The sequence below is a fragment of the Myxocyprinus asiaticus genome, chromosome 29, assembly GCF_019703515.2.
Source record: "Myxocyprinus asiaticus isolate MX2 ecotype Aquarium Trade chromosome 29, UBuf_Myxa_2, whole genome shotgun sequence".
NCBI classification, from domain to species: Eukaryota; Metazoa; Chordata; class Actinopteri; order Cypriniformes; family Catostomidae; genus Myxocyprinus; species Myxocyprinus asiaticus.
Window position 1 is genome coordinate 42,252,389 of NC_059372.1, and position 19,353 is coordinate 42,271,741.

Here is a 19,353-nt window from a genome sequence, read left to right on the forward strand (position 1 = left end):
GTTTCACTGTAACTTTGAACTTTAACTCCTTCCTATATATGTTTTTCAACTGCCTCCTGTGTTATTTTCATCATTGTATTGTTCTGTTGGATTATTAATTGCTCATTATCAGTATAGTTATGTGCTGATCATCAGTTCTTCGTACGCCAGTGACGCGTTGAGTCACGTGACGCTGCTGCTGGTGACGTATGGCGTGAGTTTCTTTCCCCATCTGTGTTTAACACACACTGAGCTCGACTGGACATAAACAAGAGTGAGGGCCTTTGTGGTACACTCCTCAGCAGCACTGTATCCTCCAGCAAGTCCACTTGAGTTTTATTTAAGAAGTGTATGGCCATTACAGTCGCGCGTCTCTGGCGGGATTTGATAAATGCGCGCGGGTGAGTTTGTTTGACATTTATTGTCACATATCGACGTCACAAGGTAATATTATTAATGCTGTTGTGTACTAATAGATTTAAAGTGAGAGACTGCTGCGCAATGAGTGTGTGTTTAATATGTAATGTTGTATAGTCATTACTGCATTGGTTACATTTAAAGTTAAATGCCACACGTGTGTAAACAGTCTGGCAAAACCTGTTCAGATCAGTGACATGTGAAACTACTAAACACGTCAGATTTTTGTTTCACCTCTGGGTTTTATTTCTACTATCGGGATAAATTTATCAGTAATTTTAAAAACTGTTATATGGCCAGAACTGGATGCATTTCGTTGTTTTATTTAGTGACAGATGATTTTGAGATTATCGGCATCGGCCGATAACTGTCTGATTGGCTGATTTACAGTTCCAGATCTATAGACTGCACATTGTCTGTTTTGAAATATTTTTAATGAATTTTGAGTAAATAACTGTTTAAAATAAGCATTGAATTAAATTCCTCATTTTTGTGTGCCTATAATTTATCATTAAGTGATATTATATATTTATCAGCACCATCTCACACCTTGTACCTGTATCGGCCATTAAAAAAGCCATATTGGTCGACCACAAGCTTATTGTTAGTTTAGGAGTGTTACATTATGAATCAGATTGAGTTATGTAGTATGGTGCAATGCCAGTATTTCCTGTCATGTCATGATAAACAAGCTGTGACAAACACAGAGAGAATCTTACAGTCTCATTACATCTAACTATGAAGTCTCCCTGAAACTCAAGGCTATCTGAGGTGAACATGTAGGCCGTGATGTTTGATTGAAGGAAACACAGTAGATGTAAAGGATTTGCCACCTTCACGGGCCTCTCTCCTCACAAGGGTCATGGTCCTCTAACAAACTCTTTTTACATCTCAAAATGTAAATCTAAAACTAATTAGTATTCAGAGCTAGTCATATTATTTAGAACCACTGCCATTTGAAAGTATTCGATTATGTTGAGCTTCTCCATGCAAGAAGTTTTTTTTCCATATACTAATACTTTTAGCATTTTTCCACTGCGAGGAGGAACAGCATACAAAAATCAAGGTGGTTCGATTTTTGACACAAACCAGTATGATGGCACTGTAGCGTTGTAATTCTAACCAGTTTGAGGGGCTATTAGTTTGTCTTTTTTTTTTTTTTTTTTTTTTTTACTTTCCAGGTGGGATTATTGCAAATCTATTCCCAAACAAAATCTGGAAACGTTCCTTCGGCTTGGTCACGAGCATGCCGTCATCTAAAATCAGGACAAGGGTCCCTTGCGCTGTGCGTGTGCTAGCAGCTCTGGTCAGCACGAGCTGGTATTGCACTGCCTTGCTGGTTAAGAGGCTGTGTTGTCAGCCATTTTAGGTTGGACAGCAGAGCGTGTGGTGTGCTGCCATGTTTCCCCCCCCCCCTTGCTCTTCCATTTTTAACTGAGCCTTAACACCTTAGGTGCTGGTCACGTCTAATGTGTGCCCTCACTCTGCATTTAAAAAGCTGAATGTTTCCTGGCGCCTTTGAACTCATGATATTGAAGTGGAGGTACACAATTGTAGTTGGAAAACCAAACCGAGCAATCAAAACTTACCAAAAACTTACCATAAAGCCTATGCCACTGTTGTTTTATTTGGCACAGAGCCCTTGTTTTAAATAATATTATGAGGAAAAACAGAAACAAATCGGACAAACCAGTTTATGCTCCTTTATGTAGTTAGACTTTGCGCCAGTGTAGAATAAAGTGAAATCATATTAGTTGAATTCCGTGCATAAGAACTAAGTTTTCACCTGAGAGCAGGACTGGATTAAGGTACTGCGAGGCCCTGGGGCTCAGCGTTCAGCAGTGCCCTTGCCTGTGGTCTGATAGTGGGGGGTAAGGTGGGGGCTGGTCGTGAAACGGTGTTACTCTGTGACGGCCTGTGAGTTAATGCAGGCCTTCCTGTGAGAACCAACATTTAAAAACCTAATTGAGCAATCAAAACTTCAAAACACTTTCAATGCCTCTGTTGTTTTCTTCAGTCCTGTTTCCATTAATAATGTGAGGAGAAACAAAAACAAATCAGACAAACCAGTTTATGTAATTTTATGACATATTAGTCGAACTGCAAATAAGTATTGCGCTTTCACCTGAGAAAACCAACATTTAAAAACCTAACTGAGCAATCAAAATGTGACAGTAAACGTAAAAACCTAGATGCCACTGTTGTTTACTATGGCCCTGTTTTCAAATCATATTGTGAGGAGAAACAAAAAGAAACCAGACAAACCAGTTTACGTAATTTTATGATACGTTTACGCAACATTCTTAAAAAAAATGTGATCATATTAGTCGAATTGCAAATAAGAACCAACATTTGAAAACCAAACTGAGACATCAAAACGTACCAAAAACGGTTGACACCACTCGTTTTCTTTGGCAAAGCGCTCTTGTTTTCAAATCATATTGTGAGAAGAAACAAAAACAAATCAGACAAACCAATTTACATTCATTTATGCTATGTTTGCATGCCAGTCTACAACAAAATGTGATCATATTAGTCAAATTGCAAATAAGAACCGTGTTTTCGCCTGAGCAATCGAAACGTACCTAAAACGGTCAACATCACTTTTGTTTTCTTTGGCAAAGCGCTCTTGTTTTCAAATCATATTGTGAGGAAAAACAAAAACAAATCAGACAAACTAGTTTACATAACTTTATTTATGTCACTTTGTGCCATTCTAGAACAAAATGTGATCATATTAGTCAAATTAGAAACACGTTTTTGCTTGAGAGAACCAACATACACTGATGTGCCACTCAGACCGAGGGGCTACAACAAGGGGTGCTATTGACAATGAGTGTGCTGGTGAAAACCACCACACCTATCAAACACAGTCTGAAATAGGATCAGGGCCTGTGCTCACCTTTCCCAGCAGCGTCCGGAAAAAACAAGCCAGTGAGCCAGGAACCCAGCGATGTCTATGGGCTGACCACTGTGTGTATTAATGTGTTAATGTGTGATTCGACGTTAGTGTGTGTGTGAGAGAGAGTTGTGTGTGGGGGGTGGTTGCTATGGGGATAGTAACACACCAGTGGTGCTGACGACCCGTCTCCCTGCAGACTGGGCTGAACTTGTTGAGAGAGAGACAGGGAGTGGGGGAGGGGAGCTTAAGGCAGGCAGACTTACGGTGGGGCATGTTTTCGCCAAAACTAATGAATAAACGTAAAGATCAAGAATAGTTGCGTTCACATACAATCTGATTGGTCTATGGGAGAACAGATTAACGTTCCCATATCTAGCTACACAAAATGGGTAACAGTGGCATTCCCGGCCTCTAAAACAGCCACATGTTTTAGAAATCGGTCAGTGTAAGCATAGGGCATGTGACATTACTTATTTGCATGTTCTTCACAGAGACAAAGATATCTGTCTGTCCGTTGTCAATGCCCAGGACAATGGCTGTCTGACAGCACAGGCCTTAAACTCTTGAAGGTTTCATAAAGGGATAGTTCACCCAAAAATGGAAATACTGTCATGTACTCACCCTCATGCAGTTTCAAACCCATATGACCCACTTTCTTCTGTGGAACACAAAGAGACATTAAAACACTTTTTGTCCTGTAGTTCATGTAGCTCAGTTGGTGCCACCAATACCAACATCATGGGTTTGATTCCCAGTGAACAAACATACTGATAAAATGTGCACTGTATGTTGCTTTGTGTAAAAGTAGCTGGGGTTCCATCCACATATTTTAATGTAATTTTGGGATATTGCATTAAAATGCAGAGTGGAAAGGCCAAAATGCAATTCAAATCTCCAAAATGCGCATAAAATATTTGGAGACGCTCTCCTGAGGTGGATAAAAAAAATATTTTTGGTAAGAAGACATGCACATAAACTACAATGGTAACCCATTTACAAAATATATTCCTGTATAATTTAAATTGGAATATAGATAGCATCAAAAAGTCAGGTGGAAACAATTCGCTCAGAGAATATCATCAATATCATCACTAGCACCTGAAATGTTGCTCTGGTTATTCTGAAATGTCAAAGCCTGTCATCAAGCTATCTGCCGCTGAATGCTAGCAAACACAAAGTTCTTCAGAGCGTTTTGTCTGTGTGCTCTAAACCAAAAGTAATTCATCACCTTTAATAAAAGAGCCACAGTGGCTTCGACTTCTTTTCATTTCTATTTTGCTCAAATTATCCAGAAGTGATGATTTTGTTCTCTTATACACATGGGATGGAAACGCTGCTTTATTCGCAAATTGCTTTTGCGATATTCAGATTTTGCGCATAAATTCATAACTTGAAACATGACTAGTGTCTGTCAAGTGAATAAATATAAACTGAGGTATGAGTCAGCATTATTTTCAGAGGTCATTGACAGCATGTCACTGATACCCTTGATAAAGCTTAACTTGTATTCAACCCAAAATATTCCTTTGGTTCAGGGGTGGTTCCAAGACATTTTCGTCTCAGACTTACCATAAATGAATGCTGCTTACACATTGTTTCGGGAGGATATGTGATTGTAGTGTATACAAATTGGCAAACAAGCCAAAGGTTTTGTAGTAGTGGGTTTGAGTTTGCATGTTGCATGCAGCAGCACTTGGTCATGTATTTGTAGCTTATTCAAGAAACGATCAATGCAAAATGGCAGCTTGGCTCCCAGGTTGACCACTCGCTGAATAGCTCATGGCAGAACATTCCAGAGTCTTTGGAGTGAGCCAGAGAGGAGGAGGAGTAGATGAGGGGGTGAGATGGTTATGCGATTGTTGGATGAGGGTGTAAAAAGAGTATGTGGTGGGGGTGGGAGTGGAGATGGGGAGGGGGGATTGGTATCAGGGGGAAAAAAATTCTGGGTGAAACACCTCACTGCTTCCCGCAACAGTTAACAGCTCCTCCCTAACTTCACAACACATATTTTCACACTCACTCGCACCTCAGGCTGAACCTACTGGCCCAACCCCCCACTCGACTCATCTTCTCCTCACTGCCGCGGTCATGCGTCCTCAGGGGCCAACAGCAGCATTTGGCAGGGCCTTGCCCCCTCTTGCAGAGAGGCGATGGGGCAGACTCAACTGAAAGGCATTTCCTTCTCCGAGGAAAGAAGTGTGTTCACTTTGCAGAGGCGAACCCCCACTTACGAGCCTGTCCTTTAAATGAATTTGTGCAGTCAATAAAAAATTGCCCTGAATACAGAAAGTCAAAAAATCTCAGTGCTTTTTGAACATCGAGACTATTGGATTCAGTCCATTCAGATGCAGACTGAATATAGGATTTAGTTTTGCCTTTGCAGTGTAGTGTTTTTATAAAGCATTTTAATGTTTTATTTTATTCTTTGGAGAATATTTCAGTGAGCATTTTGGCTACATAAATATGTGGCACCCATTTGTTTATACAAATCTTAATATTGTTTTTACATCAGTGGATGCACAGACCTCAGTAGGGACGGGCGAAAGGATAAAAAAATGGCACAGATCTTTTATTTTACCTTTTTTTTTTCTTTTTTTTTTTTTTTTTAAAGAGTAGCACTTGTATACACTAACAACTAATTCTTTGCTTTTTAAGTATTTAAACATTTTTCTTGTATTATAAACATTTTTTACACTTTTTTCAAACATGGTCTTTGATAATCCCATGTTTTTGACATGTCATAGTAAAACCATGGTATTTTTTTAAGTATCTTGGAGTATTATGACATTATCATGAAATATGAATATAATCATTCAGTCAATAATACCATGGTATTTTTCTGAAAATGATTAGTCTATTAGTTTAAACAAAAGCCAAACTGGGTTTGCCTGAATCAGAAAGCTCCTTAAGTTAATGGCAGTATTCTATAAAAGTCATATTAAATTCACTTGAATCACTGAAAACGACGCTACCGCTCCCATTATAATTAATAAAGCTGTCTACAATGCAGGGGTGCCATGTGATGTTGGAAATGCGGTAGCAATCGAGTATTAATCTGTTGATGAACTTGCAACACAATACATAGAGTGGACATTTTATCTGACCTGTGTTGGTTTGCATTTATAGTTCTGCATTGGTGTGTCAGCATCGTTCTGTGAGTACACAGACAAAATGCTAACTATATGTTTCATAAATCAACAAAAGCAATGTTATTTCTGGATTCTAATGTATTTATTAAATTATTGTAGCATCAAAAATGAGTTCAGCGTATGTGAACATGTTGAATTGTAGGCTACCATTGCAGGCAGAAAATAAATGAGGAAATTACTGTATACATGATCTTGAGTTGCTTAATAATACATAAACAATACTTTTGATGTTCCTTGCTGATAAAGAAATCAACAAAATAATAACTACTTGCCTCAATAACACAAAATGATTATTGACTCAAACTGAAAAACAGACCATCAAATCATCGTGCCGATTGGAAAGTTTGCGTATAGAAAACAACATTATTTCACTCTTGTTTGTGATATCCCTTAATTTTGCTTAATTTGTATTATTACAATAATTATTAATTAATCATTATTTATTATTATAATAATAATTAACATTATTTCTACATTGAGGATTACATTTTACTATACAGTTACAATATATTTCTTTTGCCATTTCTTCAATTTCAGGCGTTTAGCTTTTATTAGGAATCGTGCTTTTATTTAGACGTGTATTTTTGATGGAAGTTTAACTTCTCCAGATAAACAGTTCGCTTCACGACTCCGTGTTATCGTTGAAGCGCAAATGCTGTAAAAATAATGCTTAAGAGTGGATTAGTGCTCTGCTCTGTCATCTCTCATACAACGCGAATGATTCTGATAGTCTGTGGAGTTTACAGTGAAGCGGTCTGCTTCACACCTTCATTTAAAGCTCATGCAGCTCATACAGACTAAGATTTCCGCAGCATCTCACGGTTTAATAGTCACATTAGGACATATCACGATTTTAATTTGATTTGATTAGGGAGTAACAGCACATGCTCAAATAAGCATGTGAGCATTTGAAAGCAGTCGTGTGTCAGTACGATAGTGTGCGTGTACCGAATTAAGTCTGTGCTCGGTATTAATGGTACTGCAGAATCACTGGTATCATTACATCTTTTTTTATTTTAGTACCGGTACTTTTGACAACACTAGTCTGTGGTAAACATTACTTGACTATAAGTGGACATTTTGTTCTACAACATAAATTACACACTTTTTATACCTCAAAAACCCCATTATAAAAACTCATAGGAAAATCCTGAGGGAACCCATGGCAAATTCTCTTTCAGGTTTTTGGACTACAGCCTGAACAGCTGTATAGATGTTGAGTAAGGAACATCTTTATTATGGCCAGAATACAGAACATACCGGCTAATACAGAACAATTGGCAACCCTACTAGCTATAAAAATATATATATATATATATTTTTTTTTTTTTTTTCTTGTTCAGCAAGACTTTCTTCAAACTGAGAAAACTGACTATAAAACGGCAGTTCCTGTTAATGTCCACTATAGCACCCCTTTTGGCATTGCTGAGAATGCAATGAGCACTTGCATTGTGTTATGAATTGCAGTCTGACACATTTCGGAATGCATCCACACACACTTAAGATTGTGTAGCTAGACGCAGTTGTGTTTATGTACTTACCTAGAGTATGTTTCAGGCCTAACATTTTATAGCTCAGTTATAAGTCATTAGCATAATTAGTCTGTCTTATTGGCTACTTTTTGTTAAAATTGTTGTGGACCTCTCATCAACCCCATTCTTTTCAGGGTTAACAAACTTGAATACAAGCTACTCTGCTGTCCTGTTCTTTGTTATTTTTAGTTGCTGTAGTCCAGGATTAGAGAATACGAGTGAAGTGACCTATATTTCTAGTAGGGCTTGGCAATCTTTAGCAAGGCATTATAGGCAGAATAGGAGTACAGTGGCCATTTTCATTGTATTTTTTGTTGTTGAATGCACTGCAGTTCTAAAGCATTAGGAATATTAAAATATGTGTGATCATATGTATATTTGATTGAATTCTCTCATTCACCTAAATTCTAATAGATGTGCACAGCTTTTTAAAACTGTTAAGTGGGGATGTGGGGTGATGTGTTGTGAGAACTCTCTGTAAACCGAATGAGAGGCCGTAAAAGGTGCTTTGAAGGCAGCTCGGACATCAGAGCCAGACATAAAAGCAGCTTTTCTCTGTTTGTGCTGATAGGAAATTTAGATTTGTAGTTGCTTTCAAGTTGCCTAAACTCACAATAGATGGTCAAAAACATGCAGTGCTTTTAGCTTAAGTGTGGAGTTTCTGGGCCACTAGTATCACCATACAAAATTGCAAAAAATAATAACTGTTTCCATAATTTTTTTCCAAACACGCTCTCCTAAACACTCCACCTCTTCCATTGATTAAACAGGCAGTCCCTTCCTAAACTCATGCCATTGGTACAGACAATGTTTCTGTGTTTGGCTGGGCTAAAAAAAAAAAAATCCAGGGTGTATATTGAAATGTACAGTTGAAGTCAGAAGTTTACGTACACTTAGGTTGAAGTCATTAACTCATTTTTTAACCACTCCACAGATTTCATATTAGCAAACTATAGTTTTGGCATGACACGAGTAATTTTTCCAACAATTGTTTACATACAGATAGTTTCACTTTTAATTGACTATATCACAATTCCAGTGGGTCAGAAGTTTACATTCACTAAGTTAACTGTGCCTTTAAGCAGCTTGGAAAATTCCAAAAAATGATGTCAAGCCTTTTGGCAATTAGCCAATTAGCTTCTGATAGGTTAATTGGAGTGAATTGGAGGTGTACCTGTGGATGTATTTTAAGGCCTACCTTCAAACTCAGTGCCTATTTGCTTGACATATGGGAAAATCAAAAGAAAGCAGCCAAGACCTCAGAAAAAAAGATTGTGGACCTCCACAAGTCTGGTTCATCCTTGGGAGAAATTTCCAACATTCCACATTCATCTGTACAAACAATAGTACGCAAGTATAAACACTATGGGACAATGCAGCCATCATACCGCTCAGGAAAGAGACATATTCTGTCTCCTAGAGATTAACGTAGTTTGGTGCAAAAAGTGCAAATCAATCCCAGAACAACAGCAAAGGACCTTGTGAAGATGCTGGAGGAAACGGGTAGACAAGTATCTATATCCACAGTAAAAACTAGTCATATATCGACATAACCTGAAAGGCTGATCAGCAAGGAAGAAGCCAATGCTCAAAAACTGCCATAAAAAAGCCAGACTACAGTTTGCAAGTGCACATGGGGACAAAGATATTTTTGGAGAAATTTCCTCTGGTCTGATGAAACAAAAATTGAACTTTTTGGCCATAATAAACATTTTTATGTTTGGAGGAAAAAAGGCTTGCAAGCCGAGGAACACCATCCCAACCATGAAGCATGGGGGTGGCAGCATCATGTTGTGGGGGTGCTTTGCTGCAGGAGGAACTGGTGCACTTCACAAAATAGATGGCATCATGCAGAAGGAAAATTATGTGGATATATTGAAGCAACAGCCATGAAGTTAAGGCTTGGTCGCAAATGGGTCTTCCAAATGGACAATGACCCCAAGCATACCTCCAAAGTTTTGGCAAAATGGCTTAAGGACAACAAAGTTAATGTATTGGAGTGGCCATCACAAAGCCCTGACCTGAATCTGACAGAAAATTTGTGGGCAGAACTGAAAAAGCATGTGCAAGCAAGGAGGCCAACAAACCTGAATCAGTTACACCAGTTCTGTCTGGAGGAATTGGCCAAAATTCCAGCAACTTATTGTGAGAAGCTTGTGGAAGGCTACCCAAAAAGTTTGACCCAAGTTAAAGGCAGTGCTACCAAAGACTAATAAAGTGTATATAAACTTCTGACCCACTGGGAATGTGATGAAAGTAATAAAAGCTGAAATAAATAGTTATCTCTGCCATTATCCTGACATTTTCACTTTCTTAAAATAGTGATCCTATCTGACCTAAGACAAGCAGTGTTTTCTATGATTAAATTTCAGGACTTGTGAAAGTTTAAATGTATTTGGCTAAGGTGTATGTAAACTTCTGACTTCAACTGTATTAGCAAGTCAGTCTCAAAGTGTCAGACACACTTTAAGATAGGACAATAGCCAGGGCAGTCTCTCATTATTTTATATTATAGGCAATTTCATATTATTGCCTCTTTAGGATGAATCGTTTTTGCTGTAATCTTCATTTGTAAGTCACTTTGGAGAAAAGCATCTGCTAAATGAACAAATGTAATTATTTTATTCTACTATAAAATTTGAATTGTGCTAGAATTCTTTGGTTCTACCTCTAAATACTAATTATTTCTTTACAGGTTGATATTCTGATGTGTGTAGCACAATAAGGACACAGACTACTCAAAATGAACTGATTGATGATCATGTCCATCACCTTAAGTTTTCAATGGATGGTCTGTAAGATTGGATAACTGCAATAATTATTTCGGTATCTTACTGGACACTGGGTATAAAGAGCCATGGCTAGTAGGAGAAAGTCCACCATTCCATGCATGATTCCTGTAAAGACCATGCGTCTGCAGGATGGCCTTGTACTGGACAGAGTGTCCCCTTCAACCAAGGACATTGGTTGTTCCTTTGGGGAGGCATCAAGTAGAAAAGGTAGTCCTAGTTTGGGTGACTCCATAGGGCAAGAAGCAGGTGATACTCATAAAGAGCTTGGCACTTACACTTGTAGGCCTTGCAACTTTGAGACCCAGGACCTAAACCTTTTCCTTGATCATGTCTACAGTCTGCACCCAGATTTCCTCTTTGACCCCTGTTTTCTTTGTGTGGATTGCGGGGTAAGCGCTACAAAGTTTGAGGGCTTAGCACTGCACAATGCCCGTGTCCATCCCAGTACAATAACCACCACCCTTCAGCTCAAGCAGAAGGAGAACAGGGTTCTAGTAGAACAAAGCCTTACTACGGAACCTTCTGAAAGCACTAGCTCTAAAGAAACAGAGATTTTCATCTCCAAGACACCGATCATGAAAATGCTGAAGGGTAAATCGGAACCCAAAAGGATTGTAGTTTCTCATGCTGTCACGGATGATCCTCCACCCTCTATTACTAAACCAGTAGAGAAAAAGGACTCTTCTACTGTTACAGTCACTCATGTGCCCACTATTGTACACAATGGAGCAGCCAGCAAAGTTGCCTTGCCATCAGCCATACAGATTGTTAATGGTTCTGGGGCTTTTCCCATGCTGAAGACAGCTGTAACGCAAGTTGTGTCTGTTGTGCAGAACAGAAGTCTCAATCAACAATCTGCTTCAATTGCTGTCTCCTCGTCACCCTCCTCCGTGACCTCCTCATCGTCAAGTACCAAGAATCTTCCAAAAGTCATGATCCCTCTCAGCAGCATTCCTACCTACAATGTGTCCATGGACAATAGCAGTTTCTTAAAAACGTCCTTTAGCAAGTTCCCTTATCCAACAAAGGCTGAGCTGTGCTACCTTACAGTAGTCACCAAGTACCCTGAGGAGCAGATCAAGATCTGGTTTACTGCACAGAGGTTGAAACAAGGAATCAGCTGGTCTCCAGAGGAGATCGAGGATGCCCGCAGAAAGATGTTCAATACAATCATACAGGCGACACCTTCTACTGGGCAACAGCAGCGACAGACCCAACAAACCACACCTCAGCCGACTATCACAGTTCTGGGCACAACTGGGATCCCTCACATCTTACAAGGTAGTCTGGTAGGGCAAGGAGGGGTAATTGTCACCCAGCCTATGATGACTAACAGAATACAGGTTAGCAGTGCCCCTGTCGCACTTGCCGTAACACCCAAGCCTCAGGCTGCTGCAAAGCCTGTAATGCAGGCAAGACCCGCCGCAGCCCTGGTGGCCGACAAAGGAATCAGCATGGTTTTAGGCACTGTTGGTAGCAGCAGCAGTGAAAATTGCAGCAGTAGCAGCAATGCTAGGACTAGTAGCAGTTCAAGCAGTATTAGTAGTACTAGCAGCCTAAGTAGCCATGCTAGTGTAATCAGTACTGGTGGGAGTAATACTGCCAAGTCAAAAAGCAACAGCAATATTAAGGTCAATACAGCGTGTGTTAAAAGCAATGGTAATATTGTAAAAAGTACCAGTGAGGGTAAAGGCAACAGTAATGACACCAAGAGTTCGAGCAACAGTGATGCCAGTCCAAACGGCAATACCACAGCAGCAACCTTTATATCTACAACTACCACAGATAGCACAACACCAGGTAAATCGCACTCGCCATCTTTGATGTCCATGAACTCTCATATTTTCTCCAGCGCTAACTTCCTAGACCCCAGCTTTAGCAAAGCCAAAAAGTCCCAAGTACAGCTGGCAGCCTTAAAGGAGAGCTTTCTTCTTAGCCAGTTTCCCAGTCAAGAGGAAGTAGACCGGCTTATCAGCCTAACTGGTCTGTCTGTGCGTGAGGTACGGAAATGGTTCAGTGACCGTCGCTACCACTTCCGGAATCTAAAGGGTTCAAAGTCAAGTGCTGGTGGTCCAACTGCAGGAGCTAGTGGTAGCATTTCCCAACTCGATACACTTCCTGCTGTAGACCTGTCAGAGAATAGTACACCCCCAGATAGGCCCAAAACCCCCCAGCAGTCACCCCTCAGCCCCTTACAGACATCATCACCACCAACCCCAACACGACGCCATCCGCGACCCCCATCACCAGATTTTACTGCTATACGGTACAAAGAACGAGAGCCTCACCAGGTCCGTGCTTTAGAGGCCAGCTTTGCACAGGACCCAGATCCACCTAGTGAAGAAGTGGACAGGTTGAGGGCGGAAACGAAGATGACTCGTCGTGAGATCCATGGCTGGTTTGCTGAGCGGCGAAGGAGGGTGGCAGCAGAGAAGAAGAAAGAGGAAGCCGAGAGGGTGGAAAGGGAAGATGATGAGGAAGAGAAAGAAGAAAAGGAGAAAATAAGCAGTGTAGAGACACTTAAAACTGAAGATCTCTCCTTTGAGACACAACGAGTCCAAGAAGAAAAACAGAAGGATGAGACTGGTTCTGAGCCAAAAGTGAACCCTATTAAGATCAATCTAAAAATGCTGAAAGTTACTGAAGCCAATGGAAAAGGTGATCCAGATGGAGGTCAACTGCCCCTGACTGATGTTACTAAAGTGCCACCATCCATCTCTCAAACAACTGTTCCTCAGAATTCCCCATACCGAGGCAAGAAAACACCCAAACAGCTCCACCTACTGAAGCAAGTCTTTGCACGCACTCACTGGCCCAGTAGTCCCCAGTACAATGAACTGATAGCTAAAACCGGCCTTCCACGACCAGAGGTGGTACGTTGGTTTGGAGATTGCCGCTATGTCCTGAAGAATGGTCAGCTCAAGTGGCTCGAGAGTTACCAGACCATGGTCGATGAAGACGACTTCCAGAAAGCTAACATTAGTGTGCTGAAGGAGCACCTGGATACCCATGGTGAACTAGAAGAGAATAAATTGGAGGAGATTTCCAAAGCAAGTGGGTTAGGTGAGGAATCGATCCGGCGGTGGTTTGCATATAAAACACCACTTGTATTGGAAGGTAGAAAGTCTGAAAACATAAAAAGCATCATGACTGAATCATCTACTGCAGCAACCCCAACCAAAGCTACTCTAACATCTCAGCATCTAGCCCAAGATGCAAAGGTGGAACAATCAGTAAGCAGTTTAATCTCCAAGGATCAAACCACAAAGTCGACAGTGGAAGAAGAATCCGCTAATGGTGAGTAATTCAAATGAATTAAATTCTTGCTCTGTTGGGGATAGGGGAACTGATGGGGTTGTAAAAGGGACCCGTTTTACCTCCTTATCTCAAACATCCAGCATACTGGACACATTTTTTCTTACTGTGTGCAGTCTTGGGTGTAATCTGATCACAAAGTAATTAGTTACTCTAATCAAATTACTTTTCCATTTAAAAGTATTTTAATGGATTACATTGTAAATTCTTGTAATCAAATTACAGTTATTGACCTTCAGTTAAGAAACTTAAGTACATTACTTGGGTTACATATTTCTAAAATATATTATTTAGGTTAATACATTTAAAACATTTATATGTATGTCTGTGTGTTTATGTGACAGCTTGCGTGTGACGATGAACAAGGAGAGTTTGTTGCGTTGAAAAACACTTTTCTGTAAACAGTGGTTTAGAAAATAACAAAGTAAAATATCAGGCAAGCGATTTGGCCATATGCCAGATTATGTTGTCGTTTTTTTACACAGCTGATAGAACATATTGATTGGTCATATGTGGGACACTTAGACTGAGTAGCATTTTATACTACAGTATCTTTATTACACATTGCATGTTGATATAATTTCTATAACACACTAACAATGTGTAAACTACTCCAGGCAATAATTGCATATTAAGGTATTATTAAAATGCAGCATTTTTTTTTTTCATAACATTTGAAAAATGTTCATAACTAAATGTTGAGGATAAAGTCTGTCATGTTTACAATACTTATGTGTTCCTTTTACAGAGTCGGACTGAAGAGGAAAGTGGATACATGAATGTGTCTAGGAGCAAAAAGATATCACCCCATGGGATTATAGCACAGGTGGCCTTTATTTGGACTAGTCAGATGAGATGTGACAGGAGCACTGGAAGACATCTTTGCACAAAAACAACAATCTCTCCATAAACAAAAATTTTTTTTTTCTTAAGAGTAACTAGCTGCCCCATCGTTGGGAGACATAGGGTGGATTATCTTGTGTCTGGATTCTCCCCATCACCAGCCAGCTGCTTTTTCCATCTGAACACAACAGAGGGGAAAATAGACTTTGGATTCGAAATGAGAGACACCTGAATAGATATCCTCTATTTCCTAACTTCATCTTCAGGGGACGACCTTCCTTGCTGTAAATGTTTAAAAGTGGCTATTTTTGAGGGACTTAAAAGTGGTACGAAACGCAAACTGCACAGCTCTCGTTGAGCTCTGTTGTCATTCTTAAATATGACTGACAATATTGCACCTCAGAGAGGTTTAGCTGAATGTAAAGCAACAATACCACGGAACATTGTTTCTTCTGAAATGTCATTAAGAGCAAAAGAAAACTGTAAAATCATGGCTGTCAATGTCAAAACGGTTTCACCAGTGTGAATGCTTATGCTATGATTTTTACAAATATTATTTGCAGAATAAATGAATTAAAAAAACAAATGTTCATGTATTTTCAAGTTTGAAAAGAACAGTCAGCTCTTCTATGTTGAATTAGTACTTTATTTATTCTCAGGCTTGATAATCTTTCATATGAAAAGCAAAATTAAAATGTATACTTCCTCCAATATAGCATAGGCACGTTACAGAAAAGGCTTGGTTCGTAAATAAGAACATTGTTAACTAAATGTTGATGCAAGAAAGCATAGAAAAGGCATACATAATAGATACAGGGGATCTTTCGTTGATGTATATATGCATACATACACCAAGGCACATGAAAGATGATGCAAGGAAAAAGCAGAAACCGATTTACAGAATGAGAAGGGCTATATCAGTATAGGGAAAGGGATTTAACACAAAGCATTCAGGGAATGTTGGATAATTAGCAATTAATGCAGGAGAAATTGACAAAATTTCCTTCTAAATGAGTTCGGCCTTGTGTTTTTCATCTTTTCAAAAGCTCAGGAAGTTACTATGGTCCCAGTATTTCTAGATTGCATAATGCAAATTTGCTGTATATAAAACTATAAGGAATATATGTATCCTTGCGTCCCAATTGCTTGAATTGCTCATGCAAGTTAAAATGCCACCTGCAAGGGATTTTTCCTCTCATTTTAATTGTAATTATTATTTTGCATATGCCCAATCAGGAAAATGTACAATAATGAACTTTGTAACAACATCGCTTCGGGATTCAACTTATCGATCATATGCTTCCAGCCCCAAAGTATGCACCGAACTGAATAGTGCAACAACAGTTGCTTTGCCTAGCAGCCAAAATGCAAAAAGTGAATCAAATATTTATTTACAAGGGCTGCAAAGCACAAACAATACAGTGTTGACCTCTCCATAGTCACCCTGCATTGTAAATACACACCTGGACCCCAAGGTCAAACGGAGAGCCAGGTTAAGAATCAATGACAGAAAATGATGCAACAAAGCTTCGTAATGGCTTCTGTCTGTGGCTGAAAAACTAAACAATTCGTCTCAGAGCTACAAGGCATATAGATGTGTGCTGTTCAGTGATATATCTCAACCTCTACTTGCTAAACATGAGAACTGCATGAATCTGTGGAGCTCCTACAATAAATATGGCCTTAGTTAGTTACTGTACATCAAATGTAAATACTAAAGTGTAGCAGTCTTATGCTTATTTATCCATTACTAGCATAACGGGAGTATCAGGGAGATAATATGGCAAAATACAAAATTATAGCGACTGCTTGGCACAAGATAAATATATCTAAAAGACTGCAGATTTAGCAGAAATGCCCTTGTACTCTTTTTACACAGCTACACAACACAAATGTTGGCCAACTCTGACCAATTCATAGACTAGTTTAACGCTCAAGGTGTTTTACTGACCCAAAATACTGAGACAAACATATTTGGTCCCAATTTCCCATATTAGTCACCTGGATCATCTACCTTTGGCTTTCTTTTAAGAGACTCAGTGTCTAACAAACTACTAATGGTACTAAATCATACGCAAAACATATTTGAGGTGATAAGATGTAATAAAACACTATCAGGAACCATATATTTTGAGTGCTGAAACACGGAGGCATAATAATGACAAATAACAGAAGTAGTTTCGTAAAGGAAAAACATTCTGAAATGAGAAAGTTCTGATCTGTAAACTAAACACAATATTTTGCATCCAACACTCCCATAGCCCAATGCTGGCTTATAAACTCAACCTGAGCGGTTTGAAAATTAAAGTTCGCTTGTACAGACTGGCAAAACAAAACAAGGAGAGTGATATTGCTCTCTGGGCACTTGATAATGTCGTTAAAGACTTCATTTTTAAAAACAAAAAAAGGTTGTTCTAGAGTTAATGAACATTGAAGAGCCTCAGATAGTGATTCTTCAACACGATCTTTCGCCACCTTCCCATTTAAAAAACAAGAACACGAGAATTTTGGGATGGTTCAAACCCATTAGTCCATCAGCTCTGACAGAGAGAAGGAAGAATAAGCAAGAATTTGAGAAACAATTAAAAAGGCCAAGCCCTCATGTCAGAAACACTCATATAGAAAAAAACAATAACATTACGAAAGTTAAAAACAGATGTTTAAATAATAAAAAATAATCCTCATTTTGAAATGAAAATCTGGAGTAAGCGGCTCTTTGAGAGCTGATCAGCTTCAACTGTTGATCGACAACGAAATGGGGAACACACACACATTTATAGATTCATATATAAGCCAGAGAGATAGCATAAAGAAAGCATTATTACTCCAAAAATGTTAACCTGGAATCAGTTTCAAAATGGTGAATGATACAGCTTCCACTCAATTTTGAAACATTGGCCTTTTGTCGCCACCAACTGCTGTCCTTGAGTTTTTCCATTCCGCCGCAGTTTCAGATTGTAGCTAAGCAGATATTTGTTCATTTTTGTCCGTTAGTCGCAGGCTCCATAACCGCAGCGGCACTCCGCAAATCCTTCCGCCACTCGAACGGCTCTGTGCGTAAGAGTCGTATGGAAAAAGAGAGATTTCAGTTCATAAACGCTGGCGATGACATTTCTTTAGAAACCGGTTTCACGGCAGTCCTTGACTTCACCAGCCCTGGAGGAACCTTATAGCTGGCCTCGCGTCTGCTCTGTCCATCTGTCGTCCGCTCAGCTGGTTGGCTTAGGCACGGTTGTCTGCACTAACACGAGCCCTGCGTATCCTATGAGAGAGAAAAAATGGCTGATTAAAACCATCATTTTAACTACCATCGTCATAGTTTCACATAGCCAGACTCTGGACTTAAGGCATAAAGTCTGGTCCAAGACTCCAAAGAGCAGCCTATTCTGGCCAAGAACCACCAAATAAAGCAGCTTCCACATGACTCATTTCGGGGGTCTACGCTCTATTTAATGGCAGCATCAAGCACCTCTTTTCCCTCCAAATGACAAGAGTTGCAGAAAGCGTCATAGAGGGGCGACTGTACCAGACAAGAAAGCGATTACTACAATTACTTTAATACATTAATTCACTGCAGAAAGAAAAAAAGAGGTATTGTTTACGTTAAGGTCTTGGGATGGAAAAGTACAAAAGCTTAAAGCAAGTTCTCGTGTGAACACGCAAGCCAGTGTAGCAAATTTAGGCTTGAATAAGCTACAAAGTGGACTAGACATTATGCCAATAGACAGCAAATATCCACTCCTGTTGTTTGAGACATCATCAAAACTCTTATTAGTCACGCACACACTTAAATTCAGCAAACAAACACATCATACCTCCTGTATTCGTGGTCCAACAGCACCTCCTGTGAAACTCTAAAGTCATCGAGAGGAGACTGGTATCGGGCCTCGAACGAGCCCTCCTGACCGCGGTATCCCAGCGCCTGTGCCGGAGACGAGGGTAGAGGTGACATGGAGGAGGTGGAGGAAACAGAGCTCGAGTCGCCCGTACGCTCCCGGCCCACCTGCATGGCCATCGCCATCGCTCCCGCTGCAGAGAACGGACTCAACATCTCCCCGTTCTCATGCTGCCGAGGAGAACCAGTGTTGCCATTACAATACAGCATATTAATATAGCATATTACATGCTGTTACTGAAGTGTGTTTCTACATACTATGATCTCATAGCCCACCCTTCCTCTGATGATGTCCATGTGCACTAGCAGAGATGCCAACTCGAGATCCTCACTGTAGCTGTTCTTCAGAGGAACTGACCGGTAGCCTGTAGACAGAAAAAAAAAAACATTTTCCAGGTTAAGGATGGATCTGGATGATCGACTAGTCATCCAACAACCAGCTAGATCGACTAGTAGTGGCAGTGCTTTGAAGGAATAGTTTAAACTATAAAAATAAGTTTCAACTTTGGGCACAATTTTAATTAAATTA

The 19,353-nt window shown here is 39.7% G+C and overlaps 2 protein-coding genes across 3 annotated transcripts in view; one reads left to right on the top strand and one right to left on the bottom strand.

The window, feature by feature from the left end:
- Positions 1–224: 224 nt before the first annotated feature.
- On the top strand, positions 225–15,483 carry LOC127419781 (zinc fingers and homeoboxes protein 3-like). The gene is made up of 3 exons (XM_051661504.1): positions 225–380; positions 10,675–14,068; positions 14,835–15,483. The coding sequence occupies exons 2-3, from the start codon at positions 10,837–10,839 to the stop codon at positions 14,843–14,845; spliced, it is 3,243 nt and encodes a 1,080-aa protein (XP_051517464.1). The 5' UTR covers positions 225–380; positions 10,675–10,836; the 3' UTR covers positions 14,846–15,483.
- Positions 15,484–15,554: 71 nt separating this feature from the next.
- Positions 15,555–19,353, bottom strand: part of LOC127419780 (1-phosphatidylinositol 4,5-bisphosphate phosphodiesterase gamma-1-like) — a 91,657-nt gene continuing 87,858 nt past the window's right edge. Inside the window, exons 31-33 of one of the 2 annotated variants that reach the window (XM_051661502.1) lie at positions 19,101–19,189; positions 18,745–18,995; positions 15,555–18,191 (exon numbers count right to left, since the gene is read on the bottom strand). In XM_051661502.1, coding sequence (XP_051517462.1) covers positions 18,152–18,191; positions 18,745–18,995; positions 19,101–19,189 — 380 coding nt within the window. In that variant the 3' untranslated portion in view covers positions 15,555–18,151. Of the gene's footprint in view, positions 18,192–18,744; positions 18,996–19,082; positions 19,190–19,353 lie in introns of both variants that reach the window. The other variant, XM_051661500.1, reaches the window with a different exon arrangement.

Excerpts from the sequence above, each read along its gene's own strand:
- LOC127419781 (XM_051661504.1), top strand. The coding sequence starts at position 10,837 with ATGGCTAGTAGGAGAAAGTCCACCATTCCATGCATGATTCCTGTAAAG.